Source organism: Mustela nivalis (assembly GCF_964662115.1).
Source record: "Mustela nivalis genome assembly, chromosome: 2".
Classification (NCBI taxonomy): domain Eukaryota; kingdom Metazoa; phylum Chordata; class Mammalia; order Carnivora; family Mustelidae; genus Mustela; species Mustela nivalis.
The window spans coordinates 147499528-147513262 of NC_139021.1; the positions used below are offsets into that span (position 1 = coordinate 147499528).

Below are 13735 nucleotides of genomic sequence, written 5' to 3' on the forward strand. Positions count from 1 at the left end.
GGAAGGGCGTGGGAGGATGGGTAACTGGGTGATGGGTATTAAGGAGGACACTTGAAGTAACGGGCAAAGCTGGGTATAATATGCAAATGATGAATCACTGATTTCTACCTCTGAAACTAATAAGACAGTATATGTTAATTGAATTGAATTGAAATTTAAAAAAATTTTTTTAAATTTAAAAATCTATGTCATTTTTAATCCAGCAGAGCTATTAATTGCAAGGAAGAGCTATTAATTGCAAGGAAGAAAAGATGTCTTGCATGTAACATTAAATGAAAAGTTAGGGGCAAAGCAGTAAGGATGAGGGGCGCCTGGGTGGCTCAGTGGGTTAAAGCCTCTGTCTTCGGTTCAGGTCATGATCCCAGGGTCCTGGTAGAGACTGCATCAGGCTCTCTGCTCAGTGGGAAGCCAGCTTCCCCCTCTCTCTCTCTGTCTCTGCCTGCATCTCTGCCTACTTGTGATCTCTGTCCATCAAATAAATAAATACAATCTTAAAAAAAAAAAAAGACAAAAAAAAAAAAAAGCAGTAAGGATGATATAATCTCATCTATGTTAAATCATACCTATAAAACTAAGCTGGTTCTATAATAAAGAGACTCCAAAAGACAGTGGTTTAAGCAAGTCAGCAATTTATTTTGCTCTCAAGTAACAGGTGGAAGGAAAGCAGTTCAAGGCTGGCAGGCCAGCTTCTCCAGCCTCAACACACAAGCTCCACAGCTCCCATATCACAGCTTAAGGTCCCCCAGAATCTCAGCCAGAAGAAGATACACCCAATCCCTTATTTAAGGGCCCAATCAGGAAGTTCCATTCACATCCCACTGCCCAGTCACGGGGCCACAATTTAACTGCAAGGGAGGTGGGGAAGCCAAGTCGTCAGCAAAGCAGCCAGGCGTCCTGGCAAAATTCCAGAAATTCGTCAGTAAAGGAAGGGGGAAACATGACAGCAGCCTTCTCGGCCACATGTATTTGCAAATACCTGGAAAAACAACCTGGAATAAATAGACACTAATTGCCTGAAATTGTTTTAACGGTGATAGTACATTTATGTAGGAACTAGGAAGTTTTAAAATTTCACAAAATTTAAAAATCCTTTATTGTTGCTTGATACCAATGTAACACATTAAATACATTAAATCTGTCTACATCGTACTAAGCTTTTTAAGTTCCAAAAAGTAGATTCTATCTAAACGAATAAGTTACTCTCTATTGTTAAAAACATTACACTTAGAGTATCTTCCGCTAAGCCCCTCCACCTGGGAGGCCTGATGACCATGCTTATAGATGTCCACACTGAGACACGGGCAGAATGGCAACCTGCCCAAGGTCCCCGCATGCTGGTGGCAGAGCTAAGAACGAGAGTGAGGACCACCCTGATTTTACTGCATAGCTTTTTGATGGCATTTTCTATTTGATGAGAAGGTTACAACTTCTCTCACTCTTGGGGCACCTGGGTGGCTCAGTCGGTGAAGCACCTGCCTTCGGCTCAGGTCATGATCCCAGGGTACTGGGCAGGTCGTGGTTCCAGAGTCCTGGATCCAGCCCTGCATTGAGCTCCTTGCTCAGTGGGGAGTTTTCCTCTCCCTCTCCCCTGCTCATGCTCTCAATCTCTCTCAAATAAATAAATAATATCCTTTAAAAAAAAAAAAAGATAAACCTCTCACTCAGTAACTGAGTTCGGATTTCAGAAAGAAAGAGAAAATGAACTGCATTCAATCTGACAATAAGGGGGAAGCGATTTCGTTACAGGCTAATGATTACAAAAATAAAAATAAAAAAAGAACTTCCCAGAAACAAAAGTCATGAGTTTTGACTCCCTTCTGAGCCAAATTCTCAAGTTTAAGATTTATTGAGCTGTTTAAAAATCCTTTCTATGACTTCCAGATAATGACAGCAGACCGAAGAAAATAATAGAATCTTCTTCCGCTAATACATAAATCACTCTAAAAACAGAATAAGATGAATAAGCCAGAATGTTTTTAAAGAGCAGCAGAAAATCCTGGTGGGAATCATGACTCTAGGACATCTCCTCGCTACCTCTAGGATTCTTTGGCCCGAGCTATTTAACAAAATCTCCGGAACGGCGGGGTAAAACGCAAATCCTCCAACCAGAGCTGTGTGGAACCCACAGAGGCTCTTCCCCACTCCCAAACCCAAACCCCTTCTGTCTGGGTCACGGGGAAGGGCATACAGATATGGACGCAGCTCCTCACGTGCAATATAAACAAGGTGTAAAGAAACGGCATGGGAGGAAGACGAGCACGATACACGATACGGAGAAGGCAGAGAGGAAAAACAGCCTGCCACAGAGAACAAGCCCAAGAAAGAACTCCACTGTGACAGCTCGAGAAGAAAGTTAAGGAATGTAATGAATTTAAGAAAACAAGACTTCAGGGCTGAGACGATAAAACAACAGAGAGAGGGAAACAAGAAAATCGAAGCTAAGAAAACAAACTGAGGATCGAAACACCACCATCATAGAACTATAAATGCATAAGCAACAGCCAGAAAACAGCTGAAAACCAAACGTCCAGAACAGGAGCCTCGCAGGGAAGGCAAAGGACAAAGAGAGGTGGACACAACTGGACAGAAGATAATACGCAGGAGAGTGATGGTGCCCAGGACAAAGTCATCAGCATCCTTAGAGAAGCAAACAGTAAATAAAATAAAAAATGCTCCAAGTCCCCTCCCAGCACATAAGCAGAGAGAGGGGGCCACAACAGTGGTCACGACATGGTAATGGTGGCACACCGGCTGCAGTCCGGAGTGACGTTTGTATGTCTGTGTGTGTTTTTATTTTTACTCACTTTTGATTCTGCTTAAGATTTGTGTATTTTTTAAGATAATGTATTTTATTTTCCTAAAACCAACAGTCCCCACAGAGGGGAAAAAGATGTCCTTTGCTTTAAGTTAAGCCCATGTAAGCTGAGTACACTACAACCTTCTGCAAGGACAGGCCCCATTATTTATTACTGAGCTATTTCATGCTTTACTAGTAAAAATACCTGCCGATTTATAGTACCTTAAAAGGAAGACTGCTTAAAGGCAATTAATATATTCAAAAGACATTAAGTCTCATTTGTTTATGGGTGGCAAATGATAAATTTAAACATTTAAAAGGTATGCATCAAAAATAAATCAAAAATAAATATCTGTTATCAGATATTGGTGAGCTAATTAATTGAATAGGTCTGACTGAATGTAAGACATGTTTTTAGCACCAATAAAATGAATTCTTGCGACTTCTTGTCTACAAACATCTAAATGAGTAGTAACGGGCTCTCTGATGGCATCTTTCGGGTGAACAAACAAATGTGATCCAAGCATTAACTGTTAGGTCCCTGATTTTGTAACATAATTCATAGTGCCAAAATAAAAACATCAACCCAAGTATTTTTAAAATTTAAAATTTTAGAGATGAATTTCTTCTTCCTTAAAGTTTTAAATTATGAGGTAGATATCAAAGTAAACATCAGACACAGCCAACTTCTGTTGACGAACATGATTATTAATCATAGGATTAATAATCAGAAATTCCCACTAGGAAATTGAAAGTTTAAAAAGTAATGTTGATCAGCAGTATTCTGGCTTAAGTTTCCAAATTCCTTCACCATTAGAAGTTCTATGAAAAGTGCAAAGATTTCGCAACAGTTCTCGGAAGACACAAGACTGTGAGGCTGATAACTTGGATTCGAACTCCTGCAGTATCTCGCGAGTGCTGGCCTGGCCATCCACGTGGGCCTGAAAAGCGATGAAGTTTCTCATGTCCACCAGCAGGTCATCGTGTTCGGTGGTGGAGGGTGGTGGCACAGATGCCTCGTGGTGTGTATTTTCACTTTCCAGCCGCTCTGGCAGAATCAGGTGGTTCCTAGCTCTCATCTTAGCCAACAGTGAAGACGAAGAGAGGGCCGCGGGTGAAGACTCTGCATCTTCCATTTTCCCACTGAAGTGCTCGGAAGCATTATCCTTCCCATCCTTTCTCGTGACGCCGTCCTGGAGAAAGAACACCACTGCAGTGATGAACCAGCTTCTAGTTCCTGGTCCCACTACTTCCCCAAAGGCCCTGAGGAGCCCCAGACCACAGAGGAACACTCGAGCCCCAGGCAATGAGGCTGACAGCAAAGAATGAGAGAGCATCAAACAAAAAGGGAGGGTGAGAGACGAGCACTGAAATCCAACCAACGTTAAAGAACGTTTCTGGAAAAAACCCAAATCCCCCAAACTACACTCTTCACTTCATCATCATTCTGTGCAGTGAGAGGGAGGGAGGGGAGGGTGGGGGCACCGAGCCTCCCTTTGGCGGGAAAGCCGGTTCCAGGAGGCACGGGTTCTGCAGGCTTCTCCTGCTCTTACTCCCAAATCCACCCTGACCGCGGCACTGAGGGACAAGGAGCTGTTACACAGCTGCGCTTCCTTCTCCTCACTTTTCAGTCTTTTGACTCTTTCCCTCTTTGTGCCTCATGTGAGTTGCCCTAGAACAACAACACAAATCTAACTTCTTTCCACATCCCTACTGCCAAAAGAACCTAACATGGGAAGTCAAAGAAGGTTTGCTATTCCAAGTGTGTTCAAGTTAATCTAAAATAGGAGTCTCAACTTGGGAGTCTTCAACTTTTATCAGCAACATAGCCCTTGACTAGAAAAGACCAGAGAGAGCACTGAATGACGAGGTTTGGTCTAATCTTTACTCAGTGAAGCACTCAAGGCATCCGGGGGTTACGGGACCAGGAGAGACGGGCGCAAGGCTCCAGCAGCCAGTACGTTACACACAACATTCGAAGGGCTCTTCTTCATCTTCATTTTAGAGGGTGGTACTCTCTGGAGTGGGTACCTCACCCCTGGATGGGGCAGGCGGAATGGGCAGCAACTCACACATCACCTATACCCTTTGTTAATTTTCTCAGGCCCAAACACAGATTCCGCTATAGATTTGAGGTTAATACTTGGTCTTTTACAAAGTTGGCTGGTCCTTTTAGCTTCAAATGTAAGTGCTTCATTCATCAGAGCCTACAACACACACACCAGGTGTCATTATGCCAGTGTTTTTCCTCACATCTGACTCAGGTGAAGTTTTCATGGCAACGCAGCCACGTAAGTCTCAGACAAGAGAAGCAGCTAGGCCATCGTATTACCTGGCATTTCTCCTTTGAGCCTGTTGAAGAAGGGTGCTGCACAGAGATGTTGGAATTCCTTTTCTGACCAAATCTACTCCTAAATAAGGAAAAGAATCACAGTAGATAAAACGTTTGTTTTTGTGACTTAGACATGAAAATGCCCTTTCAACAACTTAATCTTTTCCTGGAAAAGTTTTCTTCTGCAAGGTTATTCTTTCATAGCCACTATGCTCATCCCCTTTAATTTTTCTACTTTACCCTCCTAGGAAGTAACTGCTGCATTTCAAGTAAGAACCACTCAATATCTTTTTCAACACAGGATGGAGACTATCCTCAGATTCTAGGTAGGAAGATTATTCTAAACGATTCTACCAAATAGCACAGTGGTTACTGACTGCTAAACACTGCCTAACCATCTCATTAAAGTGTAATTGCTATTCTGTTATCTTATTCTTAACATCATCTCTTAAACAAAACGGACCATGTCTCCTTTCCCTAAAACTCAGCTTTGGAAAGCAGGGGACAATGTAAGGCAAAATGTAAGATGATATGTCGTTCCCCATGCCCTCCAAATCTGGGTGACCCCATTGCTCCCTGAGCAATTTTCTACCGCGCCTGCTCTGGCTGTACTCCTAGCCTAGGTGGTCTGGCCTCCTCACGTGCATGGCAAGGCAGTCATCTCTTACTTGATTCCTGCTGGCGCACCAGAAATGCCCCGGTGGCCCGTCCAGGTGGGAACACCAGACGCTGCCCCCAGACACCGCTGGCGAGAGAGCCTCAGCGCTTTCAGGGCGTCCTGGGCTACCCGGTTGGCCTCCGCCTCCACCAGCACATAATCTGGACTGGCTCCATCCATGATGGCATCATGTTTCATGACACTGTGCACTCCGACTAGCAAGAACAAAAGGAACAGTGACATGTTTCAGTTTGTACACAGTCACACTTTTTCCCTCTGTATAGTCTAGTATGTTGTGGGTAGAGAAAAAACAGTGAACACTTTCAGCTATTTGCCGAGGTGACTCTCATGACCCAGGGACTTTACAAATGCCACCGCCACTCACCTCCATCACTACCCTACAAGGTAGGGACCAGTCGCTATCCCTGCTTTGTAATAACCTAAGTATAATGCCTTTGTCACAACTTCAACATCCCTGCTATCTGGAAAATTTTAAAGCCTCCTATTAATCAATCAATTCTTTATTGAAAGGAAAAATATAAAAATATAAACCAAAATTATGGAATTTTTAGAAAGTAATGATCATGAAAGTGCTACTTATCAGCAGAACTTAATGCAGGCACCAGTGGAAAATTCACAGCCTTAAATATTTATATATCAATAGAAATGAAAGAATAAAAACAAATGAATTAAATTTCCAAGTCAAAGAGTCTTATAAAAGTTCAGCCAAAAAAACCCTCACCAAAGCACAACAAAAACAAAAGCATAAGGAAGAAAGTAATAAAGATAAAAGCAAAAACTAATGAGGTAGAAAACAACCATAGACCTAATTAACAAATTAAAATGCTGGTTTATGTTTAAACAAAAAAAAAAATCACAAAATAGTCAAACCACTAGCTTAACCCAACCAAAAAAGGGGTGGAAGAAATATACAAAATTAGAAATGACAAGGGAGAAACTATCTTGAGACAGGAAGAAATTTTTTAAAAATTGTTACAAGAACATTTTCAATGCCTCTGAGCAAATAAACTTGAAAATTAGGCAAAAGAGATCATTTCCTAGAAAAACAGACCAGGAATTATAGAAAAAAAAAAGAAAGTCACCAGTAAACTACCTTACAAAAAAGTTTCAGGCCCAAATGGTTTTTCCTGAAATGCCATATAGAAACCTGGCGCTCCTGCACCCAGAACGACAGACAGTGACCTCTGGGAACTCGGGGCCGTCATGCTGTGAACACAGTGACTGCAAGGCCTGAACAGGATGACACCCCAGGGATGACGATGCTATGCAGGACTGCCTGTCCTCCCTGGTTCTGAGCAACTGTTGAGTCTGCTTTCCTGAGTTTTCTCCTCTGACAGGAGCAATCAAGCCTTCCGACTTCCAGGAAGCCTGCCCTGCCTCTCCCCCACGGCTGTTACTTTAATCTGCGGCTGGAAAATCAGGTGAAAACAGCACGCACAGAAACTTCCTATCACTGGTCAGTAGTACAAACCTACTCAGAGCACTGCACCCCTCCTGTGTGTGGCTATAAGTCAAGTACTGTTGTGCTCCAGAGTTTCAAATTCCTCTAGGTCTTCAGAAGAGAGAGGTGAATACGATTTTCAAAATGTCGATACATTTCAAATCTGAATTTTAGAAGAACAGATACTTCCAGTCGCGAGCCTACTCTGCCCCGGGAGTCAAGGCTGCGCTGCTAGAAACAGCCTACTCCTCTTCTGTTCCTAGCACACCTGTGACAAAGTCAGCAAAAAGATTACCTGACTTTTTGAAAAGCTTTTCCAAAACATAATCCTCATTGCTCTGTTCGCTGCTCTCATTCTCATTTTCACTGTCCCGCTGGTGGTACCGCCTTTTCTTCACGAGGTGTGGAATCCGAGTTCCTTCAAACTTAGCATCTCTGCGATGCTTAGAGCTCTTCAGCTTCTGCGCGGGCCTCCCAGGCTGCTCCGGGGGCTCCTCCTCTGGCGCACTATGTTTCGTTTTTGACTTGTGCTTACAAAAATTACCCTCCGATTGCTTTTTCTCCCAAAGAGGCTCTGTCTGAGCCTGGCAGTTTTCTCTCCCGTCAGAAAGACCCTGCTTTTCATGGATACTTTCCTCACTAGAGACGCCATCCGGTTTGCTGATTCTTGGAGAATCTGGACAATCCCCCTGTCCATTAATCACGGCTGACTCCTCCAGTCTAGACACTGCCTTCGTCCCTTCTCCAGGCCCGTCACTGCCAGGTAGATTCCGAGGTGTTTGAGGGGCATCGTTCAAAGGATCACCTGGATCAGAAGTTACTGCATTTACTTCAGCTCCTGTCGCTGTAGATTTTTCTTCAGTGGATGGGGCCTCATTTGTGGATGCAGTAGAATCAGGAAACTTTTTGCATATTGGAACATCATGGTCTGCTCCAAAGGCTGGTGGAAGTTTTCTTTTTAAATGGAGCTTGGAAGCCTGAACTTCTGAGCCAGTCCCTGTAAAGAGGAAAAACACGCTCAAGTTACATGACATAATTCTTCTGTACTTTATAATTTTAAGTGAAATTATTTTATGTAATACCTGCAAAAATCGCGCTTGTTTCAGTGCTCTGGGAAGGGTCAGGACTCGTTAGAGTGAATAGCTCATAAAGATCATTGGACTTGAAAAATCGCCTTTGCTTTGGATCTTTTAGCACTCTATTTGCCAGGAACTGCTTGAAAATTTGTCTAAAAAGATAAAAATTAAACTGGTATAAAACAATGTTCAGTTGCAGCTCAAAATCCCGGCTATAAAACAACATGAGAGGTAGGGTAACTGTAGCTGGACAAATGTGTACATCATCCCCAAGCTTTCCGCCTTGGAAAATTACAATTCAAAGTTTATAAAATATCGGGCGGTCTCCCATGCCTGATGGAATTTAAATTACAAAGAGTATCTTATTATTTATACCCAGTGAGCTTTTTCATCTCCAACGTCACGTCAGAAATCACCTTTCTACATACAATCACATGACTCGCAGCCTCTCCAAACTGGAAAGAGTTGGATTCTAGGACTCCTGGACCAAGAGTCCCCTGCCCTGCCCTCCTCAGGACCCCTCTGTGATGGGATTCAGGATTCTCTCTTACTGGGCCTTTGCGAAGCCTTCCCTGGGAGCCATCTCACCCACCTTCCGCCCGCTGATTCACACTGCATGCTAAAGCTCCACACCATCGTCACTCTTGCCCAGACACCCCCACAAAGCAGTTCTGCCCCTTCCCGCACCCCCTCCCACCCTGAGGCGAAAGCACATCTGAGAGGACGCTCTCCCTCACAGGACACAGCTCGTCTCCTGCCCTCTCAGAATAAGGCCTGGAAGAACACACACCTATCTGGGAGTGCCCCAGTGCCTAGTGGAAAGCAGGGAGCTTCCCTTTAAAAGCTGGGGTGCAGTTCAAGAATAAAGTCCTGGCAGAGGAGGGGGAGAAGCTGGCTGTATCTCCACCCCATTGTTAAAGAGCCCCTTGTCTAAATCCCTACTCATACAGAGAGATGGAAAAAGAAACAGGTGTCCTGGTCAACCTCCCCCTCGGGGGCATTTGAGCCAAAGACCCATGCTGAACACAACTGCAAAGTGTGTGAAAATTCCAGGACATATTTCAACTTTGTTGCTTCTTAAAATTTTTACAAAAAAGGGCACCTGCATGGCTCAGTGGGTTAAGCCTCTGCCTTCAGCTCAGGTCATGATCTCACCGTCCTGGGATCGAACCCCACATTGGGTTCTCTGCTCAGCAGGGAGCTTGCTTCCCACCACCACCACCCCCCAGCCTACTCGTGATCTCTATCAAATAAATAAATAAAATCTTAAAAAAAAATTTTTTACGAAAAAAAGATGGTACACTATAGTAGGTATGTACATTCTCTTAAAGAGTAATTAAGATGAAGTTGACACACAAGCAGTCCTTGAGGTTTTATAAGGTAGAAGAATGATCAAGTTCAAAGACATTTTTAAAAAACTCACAATAAGCCATTTAAGCTTATTTTAGTGAGAAAGAAAATAATACAAAAATGAAACAACAAAACACCCCCACATATCCTTTAAATTAACAGCAACTATTGCTCTAAGATAAGAACACTTTTTTAAAACAATGCATTTAAAAAATTCCCAGCTCAACCCTTGTGGCGTACTTCTATAGCTATACCCTGACCGCACGGCAGCCAGGAGAGCTGTCTCCGGTCATAGCCACCGCCTGTACTGACCGGTGGTAAATCTTTTCTTCAATGGTGCCGGCAGTCAGAAGTCTGTACACAGTTACTTGTTTCTTCTGGCCAATCCTCCATGCTCGCTCCCGGGCCTAGAGCAGAGATGCACTTCAACAAGCACCCTTCCCGACGACAAGAGCTCAAGAAAACAAACAGAGCTGGCCGCTTCCTCCCCCTCCCAAAGCCCAAATTCTGCCTAATGCCACTAAATACACCTCAGGTCCATTAAGGAAGATAAAACAGGCAGATGATAAAGACAGGCTGAGCCACCTCTAGATGAAAAACAATGTGTGTCTGTAACTTTGCCCTCTCTCTTTGTACCCCAGACACGGTGATGAACGCTACAGATAAAACTGCTGGCGAGAAGCGCCTGGGTGGCTCAGTGGGTTAAAGCCTCTGCCTTTGGTTCAGGTCATGATCCCAGGGTCTTCGGATCGAGCCCCACGTCGGGCTCCCTACTCAGCGGAGAGCCTGCTTCCCCCTCTGTTTCACTCTGCCTGCCTCTCTGCCTGCTTGTGATCTCTGTCAAATAAAAAAAATAAAAAACTGCTGGTGACTCTGCCCACCTGTGAGGCCGAGGGTGCCTTCCTCCATGCCTAGGACTAGGTAACAACCAAGACAGGGGCAAGCTGACAGGGGTACCAAAGGCCCCTCCCAAGGGCTGGCCACTCAACTGTCTGTCACTCGTACTCCCCTTTACCTGAGTGTCTGTGCTTGGGTTCCAGTCAGGATCATAGATGATGACTCTGTTTGCCCCCGTCAGGTTGACTCCTATGCCACCCACCCGCGTAGTCAGAAGAAACACAAATATGGATGGGTCCTAGAGTAAGACACACAACACTGAGCACACACAGTTAGGACTAGTTTCAGCTCTTCATCTCTGTCTTTACATATTCCACACACTGAAACCTCCTCCCAATACAAAGGATGGGTTACATCCTAGAGACCACTGGTCAGTCAAGATGCCATCTCACAACTTCTGCTTTTAATACCAGTTATAGTGGCAATAGCTCAGAGGTGGCTTTTCAAGAAGGAATACGTTCTTTGTTTACACACACAGAATCCAGCAATGCCCAGGGGTAAAAGCAAAAAGTCCCCCTCTACCCGCCGCCCATCCCCAGGGTAAGCAGGGCTCAGGTGGTTGAGGCTGCTCTTCCCTCCTCTGCATGGAGTAGCACTACTGGGTTCTACTGTTCAATTCCCCCACGTCACCTCATTGTATCTTGTAATCAGTGGCTGTCTTGAAGCGATTGCAGTGGTACCATCCATCTTGAGATAAGAATACTTTTGAGCTCTAAGGAATACTTCAAGGATGTCCAACATCTGTTTGGGAGAGGGGGTGGGGTAAGAGTTTAAAAATCAAATACACACCTTTGGTGAGGTCCACCCTTGTCTAAACAGTCATACCTTCCCACAGTCTTAAATTAAAAGGGGCTTCTTGCTGTGAGGCAGATCAATGTAACTACTACGAAAGTATCTGGTTTTACCCTACTGTTCATTCTTATAGGCCATCTACCTGAGTTCAGACCCAGACTTGCTCACACCCTAGAACCTCACAGTAAGCCTTTTAAGAAAGCCAACTTCTGGGCACCAACTCTAGAGAAAGATCCAAGCTCCCAGAGAGATTTACAGGCTGCCATCTCAGTATCAGCAGGTGAATTTGCTTTTAGAAACATTATTTTAGATCATAACCCATTTCTTCACAACTGGCTGTAAGTCTTAAAGAACCAAACTGTTTCTTCTATGACGTCTGTATACTCACTTGTCTTGACTGAGAAAATAGCAATACTCGTTGACCCTGCTTGTGCCATATCTTCAACAAGGACTCAACTACTATCATTTTCCCAGAACGTTTCCAGTATCCAAACTGATCTTCTTCTAGTTCATCATCTGGAATACCTTTAGCATTCTTTGGACCTCCAGAAAAGAGATCAGGGTGGTTGCAGATTTTTCTTAGGGCTACAAGTCCAGAGAAAATCTATGGTATAAAAAAATTAGGTGCATTTGGATTATGCCATATAAAATAACATTCACTTGGGAAGGAAGGGAAGGAAACTATCTGATATGTAACACAGATTAAAAAGTAATTCTTGGGGCGCCTGGGTGGCTCAGTGGGTTAAAGCCTCTGCCTTCAGCTCAGATCATGGACCCCAGCTCCTGGAATTGAACCCTGCATCAGGCTTTCTGCTCTGCAGGGAGCCTGTTTCCTCCTCTCTCTCACTCTGTCTGCCTCTCTGCCTACTTGTGATCTCTGTCAAATAAATAAGTAAAATCCTAAAAAAAAAAAAAAAGTAATTCTTGGGGTGCCTGTGTGGCTCAGTTAGTTAAGCATCCGTTCCTGATTTAGGCTCAGGTCATGATCTCAGGGTCATGGGAATTAGCCCGCAACAGGCTCTGCACTCAGCATGGAGTCTGCTTGTCTCTCTCCCTCTCCTCCTCCCCCCACCCACTCTCTCTCTCTCTCTCTTTCTAAAATTAATGAATATCTTTAAAAATCTTAAAAAAAAAAAAAAAGTAATTCTTCATCAGCTTCTTAGCTTCCTCCCTATTCACAGCATATTAGGAGCTAGAAGAAATCAACCTTCATTCATCTTTTCTTGACAAGGCAAGTTCTCTAGAAACAAAAACATTCTATTGGATCAAACATCTACTGGTCATATTTAATTGCTAATGACTTATTTTCTCTTACTAGGAAAAAAAATACATAATTCACAGTATATAAAAAAATGACCCATCTTTTATGTGAATAAAAAAATGTCAGGGTGCCTGGGTGGCTCAGTGGGTTGAGCCTCTGCCTTCAGCTCGGGTCATGATCTCGGGGTCCTGGGGTCGAGCCCCGCATCACAGCCCCGCATTGGGAAGAAAAGCCTGCTTCCCTTCTCTCTCTGCCTCCCTCTCTGCCTACTTGTGATCTCTCTCTCTGTCAAATAAATAAATAAAATCCTTAAAAAAAATGTCATGCCCATCTAAACTAGGAGAAATCAGGTAAATGACTTAGCAGATGCATTCAAATACTACACTAAGTACCCCTCATTAAAGGTTCTGTAGTTAAACATATGCATCAGAGGTTGAAGTTCCACCTACTTATACAGTAGAATATCAGAAAACACATCTGCATGGGAAATACACAAACGGGAAAGATATGGCGGTGGTTCACGCAGCAGAAGGGCACAGGAGACTGGGGGTGCCTGCCCTCCAGGCCCCAGCAGGAAGGCATCCTTCATAGCTTTCCAAGTGTGACCCAAATCCACCTCATAAGTACAAAAGCTCAAGGAGAAAAAGATAAACCATAATTTAATAAGCCAAGGTAGTTCTACTGGCGAACAACAGTTAAACAAATAATTAAAAATCTGAATAAATCAGGAATATTTCAGAACTCCCATGAAGAGTCATGTGTAACTCCTCTTTCTGCCTCCAGATTGATGCTTCCAGTACAGTGGCCACAAGCCACAGAAAGCCAGTCTACACTGAAATGTGCTGCAAATGTAAAATAGCCAATTTGGGAGACATAGTTTTAGGGAAAAAAGGGTAAAATACCTCACGAATAATCTAAAATTTTTGATTACATATTAAAAATGGCATTTTAGATCAAATTAAATAAAATTCATCACCAAAACTGATTTCACCTGTTCTTCTCTTTACCTTTTCGAATGTGACTGTTAGCACAATTTAGAATCACACATGTGGCTTATATTCAGTATTTACAGGTCAGTGCTAATCTAGATCACCTGAAGCTTCACAACTT

The 13735-nt window shown here is 43.5% G+C and overlaps 1 protein-coding gene across 1 annotated transcript in view; it reads right to left on the reverse strand.

Annotated features, from left to right (window-relative positions):
* Positions 1 to 612: 612 nt before the first annotated feature.
* The window catches only part of ERCC6 (ERCC excision repair 6, chromatin remodeling factor), a 73102-nt gene continuing 59979 nt past the window's right edge, over positions 613 to 13735 (reverse strand). The window contains exons 13-21 of the mRNA XM_082718626.1: positions 11753 to 11968; positions 11203 to 11313; positions 10691 to 10810; positions 9988 to 10082; positions 8332 to 8477; positions 7545 to 8246; positions 5798 to 6002; positions 5130 to 5208; positions 613 to 3990 (exon numbers count right to left, since the gene is read on the reverse strand). Coding sequence (XP_082574752.1) covers positions 3571 to 3990; positions 5130 to 5208; positions 5798 to 6002; positions 7545 to 8246; positions 8332 to 8477; positions 9988 to 10082; positions 10691 to 10810; positions 11203 to 11313; positions 11753 to 11968 — 2094 coding nt within the window. The 3' untranslated portion in view covers positions 613 to 3570. The remainder of the gene's footprint in view (positions 3991 to 5129; positions 5209 to 5797; positions 6003 to 7544; positions 8247 to 8331; positions 8478 to 9987; positions 10083 to 10690; positions 10811 to 11202; positions 11314 to 11752; positions 11969 to 13735) is intronic.